The sequence below is a fragment of the Alternaria novae-zelandiae genome, assembly GCF_023758075.1.
Source record: "Alternaria novae-zelandiae strain BMP 2774 chromosome Unknown scaffold_18, whole genome shotgun sequence".
Taxonomy (NCBI): Eukaryota; Fungi; Ascomycota; class Dothideomycetes; order Pleosporales; family Pleosporaceae; genus Alternaria; species Alternaria novae-zelandiae.
Window position 1 is genome coordinate 184802 of NW_026056978.1, and position 24563 is coordinate 209364.

A 24563-nucleotide genomic window follows, 5' to 3' on the forward strand; every position below is an offset into this window, starting at 1 on the left:
TTCTAAACACGCTGGCCTCATCGAAGGATTCGCCTGCCGAAACAAACGATGCAGATTGTCGCGGACTCAACAATGGTGTAAGACTTCGCTGAAGGGCTCCCGAATCTCCAACCCGCAGGTCCGGCGTCAGATGAAAGCTGTACGAGGGTCCTCGTCCACGTTCAGAATCTAACGGTATCGGCTGCGACGGCTGTCGAACGATACTTCGTGCTCGTAGAAACGGTCGTCGTAGGCTGAGGCTGGGCGAGAGTCGTGGATAGACTTGCGCTCAATCTCGATTTCCCGAATGCGGCTCTTGCGCTTACGACGGATCTCGTCGGAGATCTCCACGAGGTGCAGAACGTCCTCCTGTATGAATGTCAGTATACTGCACCTTGTACAAGGCACCACCAACTTACGTATCGCAGGTACTCCATGACGTAGAAAAAGTCGTCGGTCTCCTCGCATGAGTAGCCGCACGAGTCGATGGCTTCGCGGAGGACCAAGTCCTTTGTGATTTCGGTCCACATGTCCTTCTTCTTTTGCTTCACCGATCCCTGGTTGTAAATGTCAGTGGTATGCTCATCGTCGCCGCTGATGAACTTTGATCTGCGAACGCCGTTGTAGCGCTGCCAGGTGATCTCTTGGGCAGCACCACCGATGCCATCCATGCGCACACGACTGGTGCCGGGTGGCACGTCGATGATGGACCAGTCTTTGGTAACTCCATTCCAAGCTTCACCAGGGTAGGCTCGCTCAAGTGCTTTGCGGTTGTAGAACTCGGCTTCCAAATCAAAGTCCATATCGGGCATGGGGGCTGTGTGCACACGCCCTGGGGGGCTAAACGACCGCTCGCGGTGACGTACCTGGTCGCGGTTGAAGTTGATATCAATATCGAGCTCCTCGAAGTTGCTCCTTCCACGTCCACGGCTGTGGCTCCTGGCGGAATGTTAGGTTCTGTGTAATGGCATGTGAAGTGACTACTCACTCTCGTCGGTTGATCTCGATCTCGAGGGTCTCGTTTAGTGGAGGGGGAGGAGACGGGGGCGCCGGTGGGGGAGGCGGTGTTGGCGTGCGGGCCCTGACGACACCTGTACGACTGTCAGTATTGAACCTGGATTGTGTTAGCCACAACACTTACCATGGTCGATGTGTCGGTGATGTGTGATGATCTCCTGGATGATCGGGGGACGGATCTCTGGCTCAGGAGCTGGCGCTGGGGGTGGAGGAGGCGGGGATGGAGAGGGCGAAGGAGTGGGTGCTCGCTCCTCCTTGCGGCGGATGATGATCTCGTCTCTTATGACTTCGCGGTTGTTCTGGGGAGGAGACTCGGCGCGTGGACGGCGGATGACAAACTCCTCGCGCTCCCTAGCGATCAGATCGCCGCGGTTGCGCGATGGGGGAGGGAGACTCCTCTCGCGGTTTCTAATCGTCAAGGAGCTCCTCTCTCTGCTGGTGTCCCTGCCATCGCGGCTGAATTCTCGGCGGTTTGCGCGGAGCTCGAAGTTACCGTCACGCTCCTGGAAGCGGATAGAGCCTCGTTCAGCAGAGACGTCCCGGCCGTGGCGGCTGACTTCGCTGCGAGAGGCGTGGAAGTCGATGTCGTTTCCACCGCGGCCCCTGAAGCGCACATCGTCGTCGTCCACCTGACGCGGGGCGGGTCGGCTGACAGACCTCACAGGGGGGCCATCGCCACGGCGGAAGATGATGTCGTCGCGCTCTGGGGGGCCACGGGACTGCTCGCGGCGCTTGATGGTAATGTCCGTCTCGTCAATGTCGTCTGCTCGTCCGCGGCGCGTAGGGGCCTCGCTGTGACGGATGCTGATGTCGTCCCGCTCCATGCCCCGCATAGCAGAGGGCGGAGGCGGGGGACGGCTCCGGGTAGAGCGCACATCGTCGTCGAAGCCGCCGCGGCTGCTGCGGGGTCCTGCTCGCGAATAGTTGTCCTCATCGCGGCTTCTCAGAACCATGGGGCCAGCCGTCGGGCGGTTGTAGTCCTCGCGGAAGAAGTCGGGGGCACTGCGCCTGGGGTCCGGGCCAGTGCCGCGGCGCAGCTCGAGGTCAAGCTCCTCGTAGTTGCGATCGCTGCGGTTTCCATTGCGGTAGAAGTCGCGCTCTCGCTCCTCATAGAGCTCAGCGGTTGGGTAGCGTCGCGACGACATTGTGCGGCTAAGCGACAAGTGAGCGACGGGCGGGGGGTGTGGTGGTGGGGTGACGTGCCGCTCTCACAGGAGACGGCGGATGGGCTGGAAGAAGGAACACGGGCAAGTTGGTACGGGAAGGGGAAGAGGGATGGTTATCAAGGTAAGCAGAAGAATGGACTTGTGCCGTGGCCTGACGTTATCGAGAAGGCTGGCCCAGTTGACTCCCCGGCGAGAGTAGTGGGGTTTGAGCAGGACCAAGGTCGGGCGCTGTCTCGCTCTTTTGCAATGACGTAACCTCCATGCTGCACTAAACCACCCACCCTGATCACCAGCATCCTTCCTGCCCAATGGCCGCCAAAGCCGCTGCACCTCTGGCCCAGTTCGCAGCAGCAGAGCAGAAGCAGTCGCCTGCACGCCGACTGCCCGTCGCTGCGAGCGCATGGCTGCGAAAATTTAGACATCTGTCTTCTGTCATGTGTCACTCGGCACGTTCACAGCCATCGCTCCCACGAGGCGTTCTGGGGCTGCTTGTGTCAGTCTCACCAGAGCACCGCCCCAGGTGGAAACGCGCCGATTGACCCTGGGGGCCTTCAACCAGATTCCAAGGTCGGAGTCAGGTACAGTTCGGGCGCCACATGGAGTCGCTACCTGACCGAACGACAGCCGCGCGAACTCTCTTACCACGGAACTTGGACCCATCGAGACAGCCTGATCGGCGCACTCGAGGTCCTGTCGTTGGTGAATCTCACCAGATCTTCGTGCCCAACAGCGTGCGACGGCGCGAGGCGACCCGCCTGTACCTCATGCTGATCTCGGCGTGAACTTCATCTCTTGGATATCCCTTCACATTAAACCTCACTCCCATAACGTGTCAGACTTCGATGAACTGCTGACTTGATTCTCGTGCGCTGCCCCCCGGCACAATCCCTCTCTCGCCCAGCATCCCATGCAGGATGACGTTGTTCGGGCAGACTACCTTGGACTGCAATTTCCCCAGGTAGCGATGGCATTCCAAGACACTCTGGTAGTAACCAATAAGCAGAATTACTTTTGCGTGACTTACGAGGTCGTGGTCGGTGGCATGTTGCGAGATATGGCGAGAGCAAGCCCTGGACAGCCCTGTGAGTCGGACCATGTGGCATGTGAGCACGCCCTACGTCATTGCGAAGCTTCTTGAAGTAGTCCAGGCCTTCGTATACTCGTGTGTATTTCTCGCTGCTTCTAACGCTCAGGATATAGAAACATAGCCCTGGAGTCCCAAAGACTTGGAGGCTGCACTAGACATCGTTGTACCTCCAGCCTGGTACGGCAGGTGCGGCGCGACGGTTACGCTAAGATGCAGGTGCGAACTTCCACAAACCTGAGCTCGTCTGTCACCTTCTACCAGCACACCTCTACACGTGTTCCTCTATGCGCTTTCTGTTTTGCATTTCTCTCGGTATCTGTCTCCCACATGCGGGGTTCCTCGTTTCATCATCAAAGGTGCAGCCGTAGAGTTCCTCCATCTCCATTTCAACCGAGTTTGCTACGAGCCCCGTATATACAATCAAATGGATTCGCTCACAAAACCCGCGATGTTTTCGATTTGTATTCATAGATGTAATCATGCTGCCGAGAATCACAGGCCAGCACGACGTACGACTGGCTTTTCTAGTTGTAAACCCCGAACATTACCCTAAAGATTTTCAGCAATTTTCGTCTCTATCCAAAGCATTAGCCAGTCGCATCGTAGTTTCCACAGTATACTTGATGTTTTCCAACCAGTCTTTGAGATCGCACGTCTTTCTACAGTCCAGGTTCTCAGCATGGTTATACAGCGCTGCTTTCCCGCTTATCGGCAGCATCACCTCTGAATCCACGGTTGCTTGTACTCACTCATCTCGCAATCGCGCTTGCTTCGAGTTTTGTGTATTTTGGAGCGTTGCTTGATTGGGTGAGCGATTCGTTTGCCGTGGCTAGACCGCACCTTCCTCACGTTCACCAGCGACTGCATGTTTACATCTCACCGCGCGAGCTTCACGTCGCAGGCCACAACAACATAGCTCTCCAGGGCTGCGTCTTCAGCCATCGTCTATCACTTCATATCTCAGCACGTATTGCATCCACTCGTTGACGAACAATCACGATCAAACATGGGGCGAGGCGCTCGTCTCAGGTCAAAGCGAGCCAACCAATGGGCAACCGGCAGCACGGCTTCTCACAGAAACCCGCAAGCACCGCAAAACAACAATGCGTACGCAACTCTGGAAACATTGGAGTATGAAGGTAAGTCTTGTCTCGCATCCTGTTCCGAGGCAGCAACACCAGCTCCGCATACGTCTTCCCGAGAGCTCTTACCTCCGCTTTTACTAGAAATCGAAATGAACAACGCTAAAATCATATCAGATCAAGAAGTGAATGCCGACCTCGCGGAGCGGTTCCGAGGCATGCCTTCCAGCTTTTCCGAACCCAATTACATCCCCCACGACGGCATTCCCAGGTTCGGACGGCCCAGGCCCAACAACGACATACGGGAGTACTTCGAGCTAGCCAAGCTACAAGTCGCTGGTGGGGCATGGCTAGGCAAGCCCGAGATCCCTAGTCCCTCGGAAATATTACGCCCAGAATCTGATATCAAGAACGGTAACGAGGCACTCATCGAGGTTGACGAAACCATTCGCCCGCACAAGCCAGAAGGTGCATACAAGGACGAAGAAGAATATCTGGGAACCAAGTACGAAATTCTACGAGAGGACGCAGTCCGATCACTCCGAGAAATCATTAGTGAGGTTCGCGCAGATCCTTTCAAAGATGAGGCGGAATATAGCGACCAGAGTATTGGTATCTACGATCCCGTGTATATTAAATCACTTGTGTTCTCTCTGCGAGGGCTCGCAACGCGTGTTGCCTTCTCACTCAGCCGAGTCAAGAAGCACATTCGGTAAGCCATGGCATGCGTTCTAATGCTTGGTACTGGCTAACGATTCCAGATGGGAGCAATCGAAGAGATTGATAACTGGCACCCTTGTTGCCTTGTCGCCTACCGACGATGCGTTTCAGACCCAATGCGTTCTGGCCGTAGTCGCAGCCCGCCCCATATCTGCGCTAGAGCAGAATCCGCCTGAGATCGATCTCTTCTTCGCGCGTCCGGAAGATCAAGAGATAGACCCAATGCGGAAGTGGATCATGGTGGAGTGTCGGAGCAGCTTCTTTGAAGCGAGCAGACATACTCTACTTGCTCTTCAGCACCTCATGAGAGAGCCGTTTCCGTTGTCGAAGTATTTGGTGCATGTCCAACAGGAGGTTGAGCCTCCACGCTACATCAAGCATAACCCTTTCGTCAATCTAAGCTCCCTCGTAAGTATGGAGGAGAGTACAGCATACGAGAACGTCAATGTATTGGAGGATTGGCCTACCATGTCCTCGCACACTCTCGACAATTCTCAGAGCAAGGCTTTGAAACGGATGTTGACAAGCGAGCTGGCTATAGTGCAAGGCCCCCCGGGAACAGGAAAGACATTCGTGTCTGTCGTGGCATTGCAGATCGCCCGCGATAATCTACGCAGAGATGACTCGCCTATCATTGTTACTGCACAGACAAACCACGCTCTCGACCAGCTACTGAGACATACTTCACAGTTCGAGCCCAACTATATTCGTCTGGGAGGCAGAAGTAAGGACAAGGAGATCAAGAAGCGAACTTTGTATGAAGTCCGCCAGGATCTACCCCAGCAAAAACAGCCAGGCAGTCAGAAGGTTCAAGCTACTATCGCACTGAGGAAGCTGACGGTTCAGTGTCAGCTGTTACTGGCACCTCTGGAAGCTAACAAAGGCCCTCTCGATCATAAAGTCTTGCAGAGTCTGGGGTTGATGACCAAAGAGCAGGCCGAATCGCTCGAAATGGACTCACAGTATACTATGGGGGGTTCATCGACCGATAGTCCGGGCATCTTGATGGAGCAATGGCTTGGAAGATGTCTGGCACCGTGCGATCATCCGATTGGGCCAGACCAGTTTGACTGGGGATACGAAGAAGAAGACCTGGAAGTGGAACAGCTCAAGGAACTCGAAGCAGAAGCCGTGGCTCAGGACGACGACGATATCGAAGCTCTCCGTGGAGAAGTGGTATTGTTGCGTGACAACCACAAAGGTACTGGAGCGTCGCTGAACAATGCCGATATTGCGAACATCTTACGGAAGACGGACGATCTGACGATGATTCCCGTTACCCAACGCGGCACCATTTACAACTACTTCAAGCGAGAGGCTAAGAGAATGATTACCACCGAAATCCGCAAGATCGCTAAAGGCTACCAAGAAGCAGTGTTCCAACGCAAGGCAGGCATGTGGGAAGAAGACGTGCGTGTTCTCAGCAAAGCGCGCATCATCGGCTGCACCACAACAGGTCTATCAAAGTACCGCGCTCTACTTTGCGCTCTTCGACCACGCATCTGTATCGTCGAGGAAGCAGCCGAGACATTGGAGGCGCCTGTCACTGCAGCCTGTTTTCCGAGCATGGAACACCTTATCTTGGTCGGGGATCATCAACAGCTGCGACCTCATACCCAAGTGCGTGCATTTGAAGATGAACCATACTTTTTGAACCTGTCATTGTTCGAGCGTCTAGTCTGGAACAACGTCGCTTTCGAGACACTCACCAGACAACGTCGTATGATTCCAGAGATCCGACGTCTCTTGTATCCCATCTACCAGGATACGCTCAAGGATCACAAGAGCGTGAAAGATCTCGATAATCGTCCCCCAGTCGAGGGTATGGGCGGCAACAACAGCTTCTTCTTCTGCCATGAGTGGCAAGAGTCCCGCGACGCCAACATGTCGGCAGTAAACGCAGCTGAGGCAAGGATGATCGTTCAGTTCTTCGACTACCTAGTCCTCAACGGTGTAGATGCCACCAAGATTACCATCTTGACCTTCTACAATGGCCAACGCAAGCAGATCCTCCGAGACATAAGGGCGCATCCGAATCTGCGCATGTACCCCGGCATCCAAGTTGTCACGGTGGATAGTTACCAAGGCGAGGAAAACGACATTGTCCTGCTTTCTTTGGTGCGGTCGAATCACAAGCACTCCATTGGCTTCTTGAGCTCTGAAAATCGCGCTTGTGTCGCGCTTTCTCGAGCGAAGCGTGGCTTCTACATCTTCGGAAACGCAGAGCTTCTAGCCTGCGAGAGTGGTACGTGGGCTTCTGTGGTTGATATCATGTTCAAGAACAAGAAGTCCAAGCCAGCTACAGGTCAAGAGCGACGCGTGGGTTATCAGTTTCCGCTGAAATGCCGCAACCACGGACGCAAAATATGGTGCGAAGTGCCCGAGGACTTCGATCTCATCAAAGGCGGCTGCGAGATCAAGTGCGAAGGCTCGTTGCCGTGTGGTCATCGCTGCCCGTATCCATGTCACCCCTTCGAGCACGACATGATCAATTGCACACAGAAGTGCTCCAAGCGTGTCGAGGCCTGTGGTCATCCTTGCGTCGCGGAGTGCTGCGATCCTTGCAAGTGCCACATGTGTGAGCGGCGCAGTGGAGGCGTCAAATCAACGCTGAAACCAGCGAACGGGGCAACGTCGTTTCGTGGAGCCCGGCCAAACACGCGAAGCTTGATGCTCGAAGACACGCTGCCTGCGACCTCTAGACGTGCTGTGCGTTCCGACACACCCACTGCACGCATAACGACTCCGGGGCTATCGGACTGCAGTACCATGCAGTGGGATGTATACGCCAATGGCGGTGGTGTCCAGGAAGATGACGCGCGAGCCTTTGCAAAGATGAAAGCAGAGGAGGCCGAATACCACGCCCGTAGGGCATCCACACCCCAGACTGGCGTTTCCGCTTCAGACGGCAGGCTTATCGAGATGTCGCCAGTGAAAGCAGGACCTGTGTCCAAGAACACAAACCTGCTCCTGGAACTCGACTTTGAGCCAGAGCATAACCAACAGAAGAGCCGGGCGCATGCGAGTGCTGCAAATGCCTCTTCCAATCTGCTCGATTGAACGACTCATGGTAAAGAAGCCGCCACGAGTACGTTTAAAAATCTTTAGCTAACTCTTCATTAGAATGTGTCCTCCTGGGTACCACACGTGGGTGGAGTACTTTAGACGTTATGGCAGCTTAGAAGAAGGGGTTGCTGTCTTGCTGTACTACCTTCGTGCTAACAACTGATGGGCCTCATCTCATGCCCGGGGTATATAGCTGAATGTGCAAATCACTCCATCATATCCTCCATGCTTAGTCCTTCCTGTCCCCATCCATCTTGACCTCAAACACCTCGCCTGCCAACTTTGCGACCTCGCCACCCAGTCGAGCAAGCCCAGCCTTGATACCCTCAACCGTCTGAGGCGTCAGGTTGCCGTTCCGCGAATAGAAGTCTACGCCTGCAGGCGTGAACAGGGTCTTCGCGAAGTATGTCACGACCCAGCTGTTCCCTGTGCCTTCCTCATCACCATAGCCCAGTATTTCCCACTTGCTCGTCGCAATCACCAGCCATCCCTTGCCACGCCAGTTGTATCCGAGACTCGCTACGCCGTCACCACCCTCTGCATCTGGCGCTGAGGCCGTGTTTGGCACGTCGAACGGCTTATCCACACCATGCACCGTCTTGATCTTCTCAGAGCCGAGGGATTGGTACGTGACGACGTCGTCGATTTGCGCGGGCTGCGTGTCGGGAATGGCCGTGTAGGTGATGCGTACGTTGCGCGACTTCTTCCACATAGGAAGCGTGGAGTGGGTTACATTCCAGGAGCCCGATAGCCATGACAGAGTGGGTGGTGCGAGCGAGGGGGACGGTTCGGTAGACGGCAGGGACGATGGAGCGCGGAGGGTTACCATGGTGAGGCGGCTGATGATTGGCGGTGTCTGTGGAGATGGACGCGTGGAATCTGGAGAGATTTTGTGGGTATCTCGAGGATGATGACAATTGGCGGTCGATGAGGTTGGAGGGACAACGGATTTTTTTCGACGTGGCTGGTTGGGCAGCGGTGTGGTGTGATGTTCCGCGCGCAGAAGTCGCGATGGTGTTGCGATACTCAGTCGCCCGACACCAGGGACGTCGACGCTGCTATATGCTTCATATTTACTTTTGATTAGCTGTAGATCTCAATCCCATCTCTGCTCATCATCGCGTCTGCCATCATCATCAACACTCGATAACGCGACAGGGCTAGCAGATCGACGCTACCGGGAGCCAGTGCAGCCGGATGCACGTGCCAAGCCACCAGCCGCAGCCCGCCACTCCAACAATAGATCGTCGTGTCCATGGAAAATCGGACAACCTGACATCACCATGCCGCGCGCGGACGCGTAACGCCCTTCCCACGGCAGTCTTGGTCGTCTGCCACTGCCATGTCCCGCCAGCAACGGACTTCCCAGAACCCGATGTCGCCAATTAATGCATCAAACCCATGTTTCGACTGCGTCGCGGCGGCTCTCGGTTGGCCGGGGGGTGACGAGGCCTGAAACTCTTGCACCAGTTTGTCCGCGTCGCTTCGCGGGCTGTGCAAGAGTACGAGAAGGCCGTTTGTGAAAATGCTCCGCGTCGCTCCACTCTTTGTGGCAGTTTGATGGTTGGTAGCGCGCCACTTTTTTTCTCTTGGGGCCCAGCTACCAGCTGTTTGCAAATGATTACTGTATACGGGTCTGGGTGGCTAGGCTGAGACGACTGCTGCGTAATGGTATAATAGCAGATGTGACCCCAGGGTCTGACGCTTCTGGAGTAACTCATTTTGCTTTTTACAACGGTTTTATACATCGAGCGATACTGTCCTCCACCTTGTTTGGGAGTATCTGATTGACTGCTTGATCTTCCCTGCATACGATTTACGACTTCCGTTTGACGACGACAACGACCAACGGCTACTGAGCCTACTACACGGAGAAAGGACCATTCTACACACAACTCACACAACATGTTTTCAAGAAGCATACTGCTCCAAGCTGCGGCTCTTTTGCCCTTACTCTACACACCCGCCTCTGCACAAAATGCATGCAACAACTCACCCGATCTATGCACGCGGCCATACAACAACATCACTTACCTAGGGGCACACAACTCGCCCTTCCTCCGCAACAAAGAGACATCCTTCTCCACATCCGGAAACCACTACTACAACACAACAATACAACTCGATGCCGGCGTGCGCCTCCTCACCGGCCAAGTCCACAAATCCAACGACAGTGGCAACGCAGCCTGGCACCTCTGCCACAGCAGCTGCGACCTCCTTGACGCCGGCACACTGGAAAGCTGGCTCGGCGAGATAAAAACCTGGATGGACGCCAACACAAACGACGTCGTAACACTCATCCTCGTAAACTCAGACAACGCCTCACCCGCTGATCTCGGTGGCGTCTTCTCCTCGTCCGGCCTCGACAAGCTCGCCTACAGCCCGCCAGACCAAAGTACCGTGCCGCAAACATGGCCTACGCTCGACACCCTCATCGGCAACAACACGCGCCTCATGTCCTTTGTCGCCAGCCTGGATGAGCCCTCAGCGGAGTTTCCATACCTCATGGACCAGTTTACCTACGTGTTCGAGAACGACTTTGAGAACATTTCACCCTCGAACTACTCCTGCAATCCGTCTCGCCCATCCGCTGTCGCTGGAAACCCGTCTACGGCTCTCGAATCCGGTCGCATGTTCCTGCAGAACCACTTCTTGTACGAGACGCAACTGTTCGGCATTCAGTCGCCCAACGAGACGTATGCGAATGTAACGAATGCCGAGACGGGCTTTGGTAGCTTGGGTGAGGCTGTACAAGAGTGTACAACTGTGTACGGAAAGCCAGCCAGCTTTGTCATGGTCGATTTCTTCAATGTGGGACCGGCGATTGCGAGCGTGGACCGTGCGAATGGTGTTAGCGGTGCGCAAGGAAGAAAGCAACTGAGCACAGAGCCGCTGGTGCAGAGCACTGGTGCAGGTGTGAAGGAGAGCGGGAGTCTACTAGCTGTCGTCTTGGCAGTCGGTGTTGCTGTCCTGTTCGGAGCGTAAAGTTGGGATTAGTTGTACGGCATCTTGGATTATCTGCATGGCGACGGCGTTATGGTCTTCGGATCCTGAGCTTTGACTCGGATATGGGTTATACTGGGTGGCATGGATTTGACTTCGTTTTGGGACAGAACGATTGACACGGCACTTGTCACACTTTGCTACGTCTGGATATGTAGTTTAAGTAGAGATAGATATGATCTTACGATTGAATACGATTCATCAACCTAGTAACACAATCGCTCCTCATCATTTCCGTTCCTCAATCATGTATGCTTAACTATTCTTGGAAAGGCGTGAACTTCTCCAAAACGTTCTCGGCGTTCTTCAAATCTTCCATCAACACTTGCCTATGTGCCTCACTCCTGACGCGAATCTCACACTCAAACTTCTGCGGCCGGATGTTAAAACCCTCTGTATATGCAAAGGTATCATACTTGACCCCTTCCTTGGGCCGGATATCGAATGCCCAGAGAATCTTCGCCAGCGCAATGTACAAACTGTTCTCCGCGAGGTTGGCGCCAGGACAGATGCGTCTTCCCCATCCAAACGAAGAGTGTCCTGATTTCGCCGGATGAGGTTTGCCCGTAAGTGGTGTGGGAGCCTTGGAGCGTTCAGCGAGCGCTTCGTCGAGAAAGCGTGCGGGGTCGAAGCGGTGTGGATTAGGATAATACTCCTCGTTTAGGTTGATGGCCCATGAGTTTCCTAAGACGGTGGTGCCAGAAGGGATGTAGTAGCCTTCGTAACGATCGTCTTCTGTGGATGCATGGGGTGTGCCACCTAGGACTGCGACAGGACGCCAGCGCAGAACTTCCTTGACGAGAGCGCGAATGTATGGGAGGCTCGCTTCATCTTCAAATGTGGGGCTGCGGTCCGCGCCAACAACAGTGTCCAGCTCATGGTGGGCGGCGTGTAAGCTCTCAGGGTGTGTGACCAATGCCAGGAAGGCGGTGCATAGAGTCGATGCCGTAGTATCAGATCCAGCGCCAAAGAGAGATGCTGGGATGTACGAGAAGTTGCGATCTGACAGCGGGATGTGCTCTTTCTCTCGTAGTTCTAGAAGAAGCTTGCACAACGAATCTGGGATATCGTCACCCTGGACTTTTGCCCTCGCTAGATCCGAGCGTACAACATCCACCAGAGCCATGTTTGCAGCTGCCTCCTCGCGACCACGTGCTTTTATGTCAGCCTTCCAAGGTGCCAGCGCATCTGGAACATGCTTGAGGATAGGAAACGACTCGGCGAGGTACTTTCCGGGTACGTTGAGCGAGGCAGCGACATGCATGAACTTGAAGCGCTGGTGGATGACGTTGGCGTTGAGCGAGTCGATGCGATGTCCGTATGCGACACAGAACACGATACTGGAAGTGAAGCGCTCGAGGAGCTTCTCCCAATTCGCAGGGCTTTCGAGCAGCTGGTAGCACAGTCGTGTTGCCTCTGCGGTCTGTACCGGCTTGTATAGCCTTAGCGCTTTAGGAGTCATGGCCTGATGTAGCAGCTTCCTCCGCACACTCCACTCTTTACCATATGGCTGTACTAGTATACTAGCATTGTCCCATAGTATCTCACCCATGACTACCATACGTGGTCGCGACGAGTATTTCGTGCTACGCTTCTCCATCAGCTCGACAGCGATGTCCGGATCGGATATGACGATTGTAGGCTTGCGGCCAATCCATATGGTAAAGATGGGACCATATATCTTGGACCATCTCTGGAACTCGATCCAGGGCTTCGACTTGGGTAGCTGGAGCTTGTTGCCGAGGAACGGGAGAGGCGTGGGTCCTGGGGGCATTCGGAGCCATACCCAGACATCGTGAAGGAGCGTTGCGAGGGGTACTGCGAGGACTAGTGAAAGCCATAGGTAGGGCGGCAGGTGAAGGAGGGAATCTAGTGCCATGTTAACTAAGTCGCACAAGTGAATAGACGCTGCTACTCTCGAGGGTTGGCGAGGATGTATACGATGATATGTACTTACAACACCGGAGTTAGGCGATCATACAGACTCCAACGTGACGCTCGGCAGTTGTATTCGCTCGCTATTGTTGCTCCGCGATGGCGGGAAGAAGATGCGGGGCGCCATTCGGTCGTTCACCGTGTCAACTGGGCGCCACCACCACCTGTGTCCTCCACTCATATGCCATTACACGGATGGACATACGGGCTCCTCGGAAATATGTCGAAATGGCTAGGGAGTTATTGTGGCTGTTGTGAGAGACAGCAATGACGCCGACTTCGAGCTCGGGGTAATTTACCCGCGTTAGCGTGTTGTGGAGAATCCCGCTCCACTTTGGAGAAGACATAACCGTGGACACATCTGTATCCGCCATCCTGCTGCACTCGCATTCACTTGAGTTAAAACAAATTACAATGATGAGGAACTGAACTAACAGTGTGAATCGTCTCTATTCAGAACTTGTTTTCGGTGAAGAGGTGTTGCTTGCGAACAGCGCCACGCGTTTGCTGCCAGTGGTCGCATTCACAATGAGGTCTGCTGTAACCGTCCAAGTATATCAGACATATATTTTATATTCCCTATTCATCGTCTCTCACAACTTCAATTGACTCTGATACCTGGATCGAGAATTAGTTATTCTCATTACCATCGGATACACATCGAAAGCTCAACTATGGAGAAGCTCCCAAACGAACTGCTCATCAAGGTTGCGTCTGATCTAGATCGCGAGAGCCTACGCTCGCTAGCATTGGTCTCTAAAAAGATGGAGCCCGTCGCTCGAGATCTACTCTGGCGCGCCGTCCGCGTCCCCGATCGGACCTTACCTGATGAACCCAGCGGCATTGCAGCTTTAGCACACATTCTGGTCCAAAATCCAAGTCTAGGAAAGATTGTACGTAGTCTTGAACTACATCCAGAGGACCGTATGGTTACTGTCGAGCCATCGCTGATGTCTCCTCAAGGGCCTTTCATGCCTCGCTCTTCACTGGGGCAAGTGAACGAATGCGCCCTGGTTGGGTTCATCCTAGAGCAGACGTCTGAGCTGGAGGTGTTGAAGCTTGAGGTATTGGCTGATGAGCAATCGTACCGCCACGAATACGATTATCAACGCTATACGGATGCAATCAGCCCATTTGAGATGATCTTTGGGCCTCAAAGCTCATCTTACCCCGAGGGACTGGCGAAGCTCAAAGAACTGCACTTCAACGCCCAAGTTTTTGAGTGGTCTTGGTGTGAGTTACCATCGCTTAAGGTTCTGCACATAGGTCGTGGGTGCCGCCTTCTAGAAGACACCAAAGTCCCGGACAACCTTACATCCTCTATTGATACACTCATATGGGACATGTGTACTTCTCAATTCAAATCTGAAGATCCCGAGAAGACCGACGATTTCCTCTCGCGCTTCTCGTCTCTCAAAGTATTGGAAATCTGGCTCTCTAACGTAATAGTGAAGCAAGCCGACCGAGATAGCCCACAGGAATACAGGAAGGTGGTCAAAGACAGCTTGTACGACCAGTGGATGTACAACGATAGCCTAGACGAGCCGCTTTATCATTTCGTCACAGAGCAGCTTTCGAGTCTGACGGATACACTAGACAGCTTGGCCTTGCGCATATCAGAAAAGGGCTGTGAGGATCGATGGTACGTTGGAAAACTCGATCATGCAGATTACAGCAGCTTTACTAAGCTACGTCGTCTCGAACTGCCCCACTGGCTATTAACAGGTCCTTCAGAAGAACGACCAATGGCAGAGGTAGGCGATATACTGCCTAGCACTTTAGAAGAACTGGTCATCACTCGTCTCGACGACGTGGAAGACAGCATCTGGAACATAACGGATGGTATTATTTTTGCGCGCCGTCACCACGGTGGTTTCCCTGAACTACGAAAGGTTACGCTAGACGAAATTGGCCGCCCAATTGATAAGGACTGGGCCGGAGGCCCCATTAGCCGTCTACAAGAGCTCGGTATTGAGGTGGAGGCTTGGGTGCCGGATTGGTCGTCAGATGAGTACTGGGAGTCACGATCGTCTTCAGACTCGGACCGCCACAAAGCGTGGATGAGCTCAGAACCGCGCCACTTACTTTTGCCCCCCAGGCCCAGTACCGGGCTTATTTGAAGGGCCTATTTGACGGGCTTGTTGTTATTTGATTGAGCCTTTTGGACGCGGCGGGCACGAGGGCTGGCAACAATGCGTGTCGCATTTGCAAGGTTCGCTGCATACACACTATTGTAATCTAGTGTGAGTAGTCTCTAAGATAGCGTATGCTACGAGGAAGATGGAAATTTGTATGAGGTTTCTTTAGAATGCGGATTTTTTGCAACCCCCAGTCCGGTTCATCGTAATCATGGGAGCTCTAATCATGTGGAAGACGCAAGATTGCTTGTCAGTGCAATCAACCTAAGTGAACTTCGTCTGTGTGACTTGTATAAATGGAATTCGCATTGCGATATGAACATCTCAGGAATGATTATAGCTTATGAGCAGCAGCGTTTCTACCCCGTGTGTCAGGAGGCTTTGATTTCGAGACTGTCTTGAACTATGTCAGCAACAACCATGGCTATGTCGAGAGACCCGTGCCCAAGGTGCATCAATTCCCCGAACGACAAGCTTCCACCACTGCAAGCGACTTTGAGTGGCTCCCGCTGTCAAAGTGACCTTATCTGTAACCAGCGAGCATAGGCGAGCGTCAGCCCATACGCGTGGATATGATCGCCGAGGTGTCATACTGAGAGCTAGCCACCCGAACGCCGTGCCTAACGAAGCCCAAACAACGGGTCGCGCTTCTGGAGAGCATCCTGGTAGCGCATCTGTGCTAATAGTGTAGTGTTACCGACATTGCATACCGGGTTCGGCGCATAGTTCCTGCATATGAGTGGCTCGGAAGACTGATACAATGCTCCATTGGCGTGAACTGGGGCCGTGGCTGAGCCAGATACCGGGAATCTTGTACGACAGTGACTTCGAGTAGCGACCACGCGCAACTCACATGGCTGTCTTTGAGAGTCGTGATACCGGATCGGCTCGTAAAACGCCATCGAGGCACCAGTGCAGCGGATCGTATGAGCACAAGCTGACTGTGACTGCTAGATGGTGCTCCGAATAGCTGTCATCGGTTCTGGGTCGTAGTCATCACAAAGGGTTTCCGCGATCATGATGCGGACTCTCCGAAGTCGTAGCTTACCCAAAACGGTCGCGTAGTGTTAGTCGCCACGCCAGAGATGGTTGGACGGTATATGCAAGGGCGTTAGGCGCATACCGAGCCGATCACATGTCATGGGCTGGAGCTAGACAGAATCCTTCACCGCCACTAGATATGCTCTTACTTTATGGTTGACGTGCCATTGGAACGTGTGCGGGTGTGTGTGAGGTGTCGTGCGTGGTTACGCAGTGCAGGGATTGCACATCGGCTTCAGGCATCAAGAGCCAAGTGTGTCCTGCAGTCAGGCGTGGTCTTCGCGTCCATGGCCAATTGCCGGTGAAAGGGCCTGTCGGTCGTGCTGCTCGCAAGGATGACGCACCGACCCAACGAGGGGCAAGAGCAGGCGGGGCTACTGCTAGGACCCGAATATTCCTCCACGACCTTCCATGGCCGTGACCATGACATTTTTCCAGGAAATGCCGTCCTCCCATTGCGCTGCATGTCGGCGCGCGCAATCTTTCTCCTACAGTTGCGTGCAAACAATCCCCGCCACTGGTGTCATGCAATGTCTGATCCTCCGCGTCCCGTTCCAGATTGCATGCTCAAAGGCGCTGGCAGCTGTCGAGCCAACGCATCAACTTGACAACACTTAGCATGGCCGTCCGGCAGACTACCCATGCATGTACATAGCTCCACCGGCGCTGCTTTTACACGGCGTTGGCGTCTGCGTCTGCTGCGCTTACTCTGCCTTGCTGCCTTTAGCAACGCACTGATGCCGGCCATCGACGGTACTGCTTCCACAGACGCGACCTTTCGCCATTGCACGCCAATTCGCTCCGCTGAACCTTCTATGCTGATACGAGCTGGCCCTTTTGCCCACTAGTCTCTTGTCCTGGCCAATTGGCACATTTAGCATCCAGTATCGCTCCGAGGCATCGTGGATCGGCTGCCGTCCACGGCCAAGGACACTCATCCAGCCCAGTCTAAATGACGCTCATCAAGCCGGCTCTAGCGGAAACAGACCTCAGTGGACGTAAGACTATGCACCTTTATCACCACAAGGGCGGGGTCGCGAGCTTGAGCCGGCATGAGGGGGTCAGAGCATTGCCCCGTTGACCAGCATGCTCCTAGTACGTCTCTGGCTGAAGGGTATAAAAAGAGGCCCTTTCACAGGCCCTACGAGCTTCCCTTCTGCTTCTGTATTCACTCACCTCTTTAGAGATATCACTAGATTGCACCACATTCAAGCCCTGTCCTGAGCCACCTCCAGTGCCTCATCAATCACTCAAGCTATCATACAACTTGAGCCTCGCTCCGACACACTACCCAACCTTTTCTCAACACCCATCAGAGATCCAAACGCTACCCAAAATGGCCGCCACCCACTCGTTCTACCAATTGCCCCAGTCCTCTTACCCGATCAGCATGCCACAGAAGCCGGGCTTCTACTACCCGCCCCAACACCATGGCTACGGACGTGGAGCAGCATCACCACCTGAAGCTCCATCCAGCGTCACAACATCCGGCGTACCTTCTTACGAGCCGTCGGCGACTTCCAGCAACTACGCCGGTAGTGCAAGCGACTACGATTCGAGCAGTGGCTCTGCGAGCGTAGATCTTCTCGATTACATGGGCAGCCGTGTAAACGGCTCATTCGACCCAATGCCACTAGACCGCAGCTTAGCGAAGCAAGCACAAACGTAAGTTTCAAAACCATATTACCGCGCGACTGTTCGCGCGAATTCGTTTGCGTTTGCGGAACTGACACAACATGCAGATCTGGCGAGTTGAACGCCAAGCATCGCGAGCTTCTCGAACTGCAACAACTTGCTCAGCGCCGACTAGCTGGCGCACGCATGAGCTTCGCAGACGGCATGAAAGCCGCGAAAGACGTGCAGAGGGATTTGCAATACACACAGAAACGCGTGGAGTGAGTGAACAGCGACTCTAAACTTGAACAGCATGACTGACAATTTGGTAGCTCTCTCAACGAGCGTGCGGCGCGAAAGTACCCCGAGCAGTTCCGCACCGCCCAAGGCCGATACCCAGCACCTCTTGACTACTAGTTCTTTGCGCTTCTTACGATATTCGCCTTACGGCTTGTGGATGATACAACCATACAACTTTTCGGATTTTCTCAAAACACGGGCGGCATACGTTCACTTTACGATTCTACGGATACCATCGACTTCATTGTTTCTTTTATAACTCAGGACGTCTCCAAATCGCTTATGGTAGATGTCAAAACGCGAACTGTCGTTCACGATCCACTCTCGGTAGACGGCCTCGCTGCTTTAGCGACCCACACGCCGGCTTTTCTTTTCCCAAAAATATACCGCGGACCGGCCCGCTGTTCGATGCAAGCGCTCAGCGAATGGCAGCTGTCAATCGACTCAAGGCACTCGGATAGTGCGGCGCTGGCGTGGTCCATGCCAACGGTCGACGGGCCAGAGGCGAGCTGCGAGCTGGAAAGCTGGTACGCTTGCTCATTCGTCGAACGTGTAAGACTGGAAGGTGGGGTTCCAACGGCGGCTATGAAGTGTTGAGCAAGGCTGCGTATTCTGTTTTCGTCTCCTTGGTTTGGGAAACGGGCTGCTTTTGGATCGGCGTCATGAACTCATCATATCATGTGACAGACGGATGGACGGCTCGCCAGTCACGAGGATCTCTTTGAGATAGCTTCTTCATCTTTTTTTACGTGTTTATGTAACGATCCACTTCCAAGCGGAGTGACCCACCCGCACGCATGTAAAATGCACTTGTTGAATTAGGTTCAGCGTGAGAACTATTGAGAAACCGTGACTTCGAATCTGCTCAAGTTTTCCGTTGCAGCGGATATGTAAGATGCACTCGTAAACCTACTGACCGTACACGTGCCCGATCCACATTCCAACACTGTAGCAGCGACCTCAAACCTAGCCAGTTGCTAGCCATCCCTTAACCGAACCGTAGTAGACCACTCCCAACACCCCAACCGATCTCAGCTAGCCCATTCCGTTACACAAAACAACACCGGTTTAGAGTTTCAGATCCCGCCCCACCACCGTCTATCTAACACCAGTATCCCAACCCAACAGACGCAAGCCACCATATGTTGTGCAATCTTGCCCCACTCCACCTTACCCCACCCTATGACCGTTCATCCAACGTCTCGGTCTCGGCCTCGCCAACTCGGAAGCAGGGCGGCCCAAGTGCGACTCGGGAAGGAGGGGGAAGGGGAAACGCGGCGGCGACCTCCGAAACCACGGACTTGTAGTTTCGACTTACTGGGATACGACATGGTGATGCTGTGTCTTCCGGGGGTGTTGTTGAGATCAGGAGTACGGGGTGTCAGATGTATGTGAGGTTATTGGAATGGAGTCTGACAGTGACAGGTTTTCTGCAGGTGAGGGGGATGTTGTGTACCGAGGACCGTTCCGAACGAGAAGTGGGAGAGGTTGTATCGTGTTTGATGGTATTTGGAGAGGGACTGGGGTAGAAGTGAGGCTGTTATCGTTTGAACGTTAGGTGTAAGAAAGCGCGAGTACATTGAGGCATGAAAGGGGATAGAACTGTGACTGTGATATAGTATATCATCTCTATTGGGTTTGCTTCATGCATCTACATAAGCCATGACAATGGTGGTCGTGGCGGAGATCTAAAGATACTCGATCTGACATATCTCAAACAAGTTCACGAGTAGTTCGTCAAACTTCAATCCTGGTCTATATTGACCCCCGGTTCGCAGCGATAGCACGAGACATGACGCGAGCGAAGCGGCCGGGTACATCCTGGTCCTGTTTCGCCGTCTCGATACCGGTGAGGATCTTCTTGATGCCAACCCCAATTTCGGTGTTACCTGTCATCTCCTGGATCTCACTGATGGCGCGCTGTTGGTCGGAATCGGAGAAGGCACCGGATTCCCGCAGGACGGCTGCCAGCTCGGATTGTGTGTTGACGTTCGGGACGGCGATCTCGGCGTCGAATCGGGCGAAGAGATCGAGCTGTGTGAGTACCGAGCGTTCGGTCGTTGTCGCGAAGATGAGTAGGCGACGATCCTAGGGTTGTTAGATGGATTACACAGTAGAAGCGGGATAGTGAGGCTACATACCTTTGGTGGCTCCTTGGCAAGCAGGACCTTCAGGGCAGCCAAAACGGTGTTACTGAACCTAGGGCCAATCGGCACCCAGTCCAGTAAGAGCTCGATCGAGTCGATGACAATGACGCTCAACGGACTCTTGTATGCATCTCGGAAAACCTTATCCAGCTGTTGAACCTTTTGCATCTCACTATAGCCGATCATATCTTCAGCCGAGATGAGCTTGATGAATGGGTAGCCTGAGTCTATTGCCATTTTGGCAGCCAGTGCTGTCTTTCCGGAACCTGGTGGACCGTGGAGCGCAACCGAGAGGAGCGGACTCGATTCCGGTTTTCTGACCTGGTTGATGTATAGACGTCCATCCTCCAGTATATCCCTGATGAAGGGCGAGTAATGGATGATACCGTGACGGAATCGCTTACTGAGTTCCTCTTCAGCGACACCAAAGAGCGGCTTGACGTCGTCGAGTGCGCTCAAGAAGTCTTGTCGCATGACTTTGATATCTTCTACGTCTGCTTTGACAGTAGTGCCGTCTTTGATATGTCGCCCGAATGCGTATGATGTGGCGGCTTTGACCAAACCGTTGAGTTCAGCTCCGGAGAAGTTTTTGGTAAGCTTAGCCAGCTCCTCAACGCTGACGTCTTGCTCAAGGACATTGTTCTTGCGCATCTTTGTTGTGTGAATCTTGAGAATCTGAGCCCGGCCGGACTCATCGGGCAGTGAGATCTCCAGATGCACTTCGAGACGACCGGGACGCAGAAGAGCCTCGTCGATCATGTCCATTCGGTTCGTCATACCGATGAGGAGGATGTTGTGTAGCTGATCAACACCATCGAGCTTGGATAGCAGCTGGTTGACAACGCTGTCGCCTACGCCAGTACCACTACCCGCGCCAGAACCTCTCTGCTTGCACACTGCGTCAAGCTCGTCGAAGATGATGATATGTAGACCACTTTCGTCGCCCTTCTCTTTTTGTTCTTTCTCTGCGTCTGCGAACATCTTTCGGATGTTCTCTTCGGAGGCTCCAACGTACTTGTTCAACACCTCCGGACCGTTGATAACCTTGGGCTCCCTGGCATTCAGCATCTTTCCGATTTGCCGAGCTATCAAAGTTTTACCAGTACCGGGAGGGCCGTACAGAAGCATACCGCGGACGTGATCGATACCCAGCCTCTCCCGAATACCTGGAGGGAAGATACGGGAGGCGAAAGCTCGTCGAAAGATGGCACCGAACTCAGCATCCAAACCACCAATGCCCATATCTTCAAACTTGAAGCCTGGCTGGATAATTGAGTTTGCCGCTGCTCGTCGCGCTGACGCCTTTAACTTGATATCTGTCTTGGCATCCTTGAAGAAGTCGACCTGAGTGTGTCTTGTGAGGATGCCACGAGCTCGAGGATCGGTAATCGCAGGCGCGTTGGCCTCATCCTTCTCCATAGACAAATCCGCTAGCGTCACAGTTCGTATCGATAACTTGAGTGGTATGTTCTTGATATCGATCACAAGCTGCTGGCCTGGCGAAAGGATTTGGTTCTCGAAACTCTTCTTGAAGACGGTAGCGAGTTCGTCCTGGTCGTAAGGAGTCTCCGTAGTCTTCCTTCCCGCGAATCCGACTTCCACGTCCACTGCGCCCAAGTATGACTTTCCGCCGCTGTACGCGAAGTGATCGTATGGTGCTGCGTTTACAACCTCCTGGGGACCAAGCGATATGCCGGCCCATGTTCGCTGGAAATCAGTGAGACCGATCTCTCCCGGGTTGCATCCTTGCGTTGGTCGTGCGGAAAGTGCATAGTTGCCGTTGACAATGATGTAGATATCGGAGCCGTCGGCGTTTGGTGGGAAGTCTTGAGGGGAAACTGCGACGCTTCATGTTGTCAGCCAATATCCCGAAGTTGTAAAAATTTGGGTTTTGAGGAGCCCTGCAGGCGACATTGCTGCTAATTGTACATACATGTTGCCAAATGCGTAGGCGTTGCCTCCTGGGCTCTTAATGGGCCGCAGTTGTCGTGGAGGCCCGCCACCTCCACCACCCCCTGGTGGTCCCCTTGCGGGCATGCGCTGTTGTTGCGGCCGGTCATCGTAACCCGCCATTCTTGTGTCTTGGCCTCGCGGAGGTCCTTGTGGTGGTTGCTGTTGCGGGGGTGGGCGTCCGTAACCGTCGTTACGGGGCGGTGGCCGAGGGGAGCTACCAGGAAGGCCTGGAAGTCGATCGCGGTTGAACATGTTTGGTGGTGGGAGGATGTCGCTATCGAAGTCGGGTATATAAAGTGAGAGAAGGTGGATGCCACGTATTCGTGAAGACGTTGGGAGGCAGCAGCAATGGGGGCCTCACGGGGTCGCAAAGGTCTCCAGGCTACAGTATAAGGACAGGTTTATCCGGGTCGTGGTGTAATGTCTACTCCTCGATGATCTGTCCAGACCAAAAGCTATGCAAGCCGAAGCAGAAACAAGCGTGATACAACCTGACCGTCAGGGTCTGTGATGCCGCGTGGGGAGCTTCAGGAACGCGCTTTGGCCAAGCCACACGCCACACGTCATCCCCGCCGCTCCGCCGCCACCAGGGGGGACCTGGCTAGGATGCGAGTCGTTTGCTGCATACACACGAATAAATCTCGACAACTTCATAGGGCCCAAGATAATGTATGCGCCTATCTGCCCCCCACGGAGAGCTGTACACCTACCCCCAACCTGTGGACCCACATACCAACATGTTGAAGAACCTCACGCTGCTCAGTAGCCCTTCCCAAGATGCACTGCATCGCCCCCGCCATACCAAAGGGGACCCGTCCCACAATGCAAACCCTTTTCCTGGCCCACGTTGAACTCTCCACCAGCAGGTATCTTGCCTTCATTATGTTCCGGCCAGTAGTCTTTCTGCAGCCACGCGTTGATCTCTTCGATCTTTTCGATCAAAGCCTTCGTCTTCTCAGGATCTAGCGAGCCGTTTCCGTCTTCCTGATCTTTGGTATATATGAAGCGGCCGATGGTGAGATGGCTTGACGGCACGACGTATCGCGATTCCACTTGAAGACCTGCATCGCGACACATGGAGAACATATCTCGGCGAAGATGGTGGTAAGTGAACTTGTCGTCTTCAGGCGTACGGCCAGAGTGCAGTCCCTCGCCAGCTGCAGGTACAAAGCTCAACGCTATTGCTGAAGCATCGTACCCAATCAAGGGCTTGATGAGGCGCGTGCGATGCTCGTGGGTATAGTCGGTCATGGCAGGTATCTTGTCTCGCACACTATCGATAAGTTGCTGGATCTCTGGTGCCGTCTTCGAGTGCGTTACTTCCAGTACTGTAATGTGTTGGTTATCCCGGGGCATGAGCCATAGATCTACTTTCATTAGAAACACAATACGGTAACCATGACATTGTGCCTACTTGGTGCTACTGTTCGCAGTTCCTGCTGCACTCGGGCGATCATATCCTTGACTTGCTCTGTAGGACGGCCCCAGAATACCTGCGCATGATAAGTACACGTATTCGTGCAAGTCGTACATCAGCATTCTTACGAAACAGTTGCGGGGATCTTTGAATCCGGGCTCGACGGTAGGGTCCTCCAGTCTCAGGAGGATGGGGTCTATATTTACGCCCTGGAAGCTCTTGTCGAGCATCTTCCCCTTTTGCTGGGCATTCCTCGTGGTCCGATGCAACTGGTACTTTTCCTGGATTCGTACCTGCGTTGTTTGCTAAGTACATGCAAAGATCATATATTGAATAATCTTACCGGATCATCCTCACATGCCGATATCAATGCATCATAGGGGTTGCTGAAGGAGGAAGTCGAGACACCAGTGAGGTCCTCAAATGTATTGACTGCCTGATTAGCCATGATGTGTGCTGCGAATCGTGGTGAATACAGGATAATGCAAGGACGCTGTATGATTTCTTTCAGTATTGCGGTGAAGGTAATACGAGTACCAAGCCGCGAGGGTGGGTACGTAGGTATACATTGAGCTGAATGCTGTCCGACTTCGCTACGTAGGATGGCACCTTCCCTCTCAGAGTAGCCTATCCGCTTCGGCTGTGCATGCCTCAAAGGGACACACACAAGCCCTCTCGCCCTCAATTCACATCATGGCCTACTCAGCACATTTTATCTCTCATCGTGTCTTTCCCAGGTCATGCAGTCCAGCGGCGAGAGACGGCATGCGGGGTACGTGCCCTGACAGGATGCCCCACGTGCTTTCGCTCCACTAGCGCGACGCGTCGTCGCGCTACGTGCTTGCATGCCGCATGAACTCCATTGACTTTATTGCCCTCAACGCGCGAATCGCATGCC

At 53.8% G+C, this 24563-nt stretch overlaps 9 protein-coding genes across 9 annotated transcripts; 4 read left to right on the plus strand and 5 right to left on the minus strand.

Annotated features, from left to right (window-relative positions):
• Window positions 1-168: 168 nt before the first annotated feature.
• On the minus strand, window positions 169-2141 carry J4E88_008178 (uncharacterized protein; the record flags this gene model as incomplete). Its single annotated transcript, XM_049401791.1, has 4 exons — window positions 169-348; window positions 399-918; window positions 968-1070; window positions 1121-2141. 4 exons carry the CDS (start codon window positions 2139-2141, stop codon window positions 169-171), a joined length of 1824 nt encoding a protein of 607 aa, XP_049252329.1.
• Window positions 2142-4255: 2114 nt separating this feature from the next.
• On the plus strand, window positions 4256-8111 carry J4E88_008179 (uncharacterized protein; the record flags this gene model as incomplete). The annotated part of the gene is made up of 3 exons (XM_049401792.1): window positions 4256-4388; window positions 4509-5043; window positions 5093-8111. The coding sequence occupies 3 exons, from the start codon at window positions 4256-4258 to the stop codon at window positions 8109-8111; spliced, it is 3687 nt and encodes a 1228-aa protein (XP_049252330.1).
• Window positions 8112-8346: 235 nt separating this feature from the next.
• Window positions 8347-8946, minus strand: J4E88_008180 (uncharacterized protein; the record flags this gene model as incomplete). The annotated part of the gene is made up of 1 exon (XM_049401793.1): window positions 8347-8946. One exon carries the CDS (start codon window positions 8944-8946, stop codon window positions 8347-8349), a length of 600 nt encoding a protein of 199 aa, XP_049252331.1.
• A 1076-nt stretch (window positions 8947-10022) lies between these two features.
• Window positions 10023-11102, plus strand: J4E88_008181 (uncharacterized protein; the record flags this gene model as incomplete). The annotated part of the gene is made up of 1 exon (XM_049401794.1): window positions 10023-11102. One exon carries the CDS (start codon window positions 10023-10025, stop codon window positions 11100-11102), a length of 1080 nt encoding a protein of 359 aa, XP_049252332.1.
• A 277-nt stretch (window positions 11103-11379) lies between these two features.
• Window positions 11380-12999, minus strand: J4E88_008182 (uncharacterized protein; the record flags this gene model as incomplete). The annotated part of the gene is made up of 1 exon (XM_049401795.1): window positions 11380-12999. The coding sequence occupies one exon, from the start codon at window positions 12997-12999 to the stop codon at window positions 11380-11382; it is 1620 nt and encodes a 539-aa protein (XP_049252333.1).
• A 730-nt stretch (window positions 13000-13729) lies between these two features.
• Window positions 13730-15175, plus strand: J4E88_008183 (uncharacterized protein; the record flags this gene model as incomplete). Its single annotated transcript, XM_049401796.1, has 1 exon — window positions 13730-15175. The coding sequence occupies one exon, from the start codon at window positions 13730-13732 to the stop codon at window positions 15173-15175; it is 1446 nt and encodes a 481-aa protein (XP_049252334.1).
• A 2395-nt stretch (window positions 15176-17570) lies between these two features.
• Window positions 17571-18265, plus strand: J4E88_008184 (uncharacterized protein; the record flags this gene model as incomplete). The annotated part of the gene is made up of 3 exons (XM_049401797.1): window positions 17571-17899; window positions 17977-18129; window positions 18181-18265. 3 exons carry the CDS (start codon window positions 17571-17573, stop codon window positions 18263-18265), a joined length of 567 nt encoding a protein of 188 aa, XP_049252335.1.
• A 1638-nt stretch (window positions 18266-19903) lies between these two features.
• J4E88_008185 (uncharacterized protein) lies at window positions 19904-22500 on the minus strand (the record flags this gene model as incomplete). The annotated part of the gene is made up of 3 exons (XM_049401798.1): window positions 19904-20236; window positions 20290-22141; window positions 22229-22500. 3 exons carry the CDS (start codon window positions 22498-22500, stop codon window positions 19904-19906), a joined length of 2457 nt encoding a protein of 818 aa, XP_049252336.1.
• Window positions 22501-23007: 507 nt separating this feature from the next.
• Window positions 23008-24113, minus strand: J4E88_008186 (uncharacterized protein; the record flags this gene model as incomplete). Its single annotated transcript, XM_049401799.1, has 4 exons — window positions 23008-23615; window positions 23663-23741; window positions 23794-23958; window positions 24009-24113. The coding sequence occupies 4 exons, from the start codon at window positions 24111-24113 to the stop codon at window positions 23008-23010; spliced, it is 957 nt and encodes a 318-aa protein (XP_049252337.1).
• Between the last annotated feature and the right edge of the window lie 450 nt (window positions 24114-24563).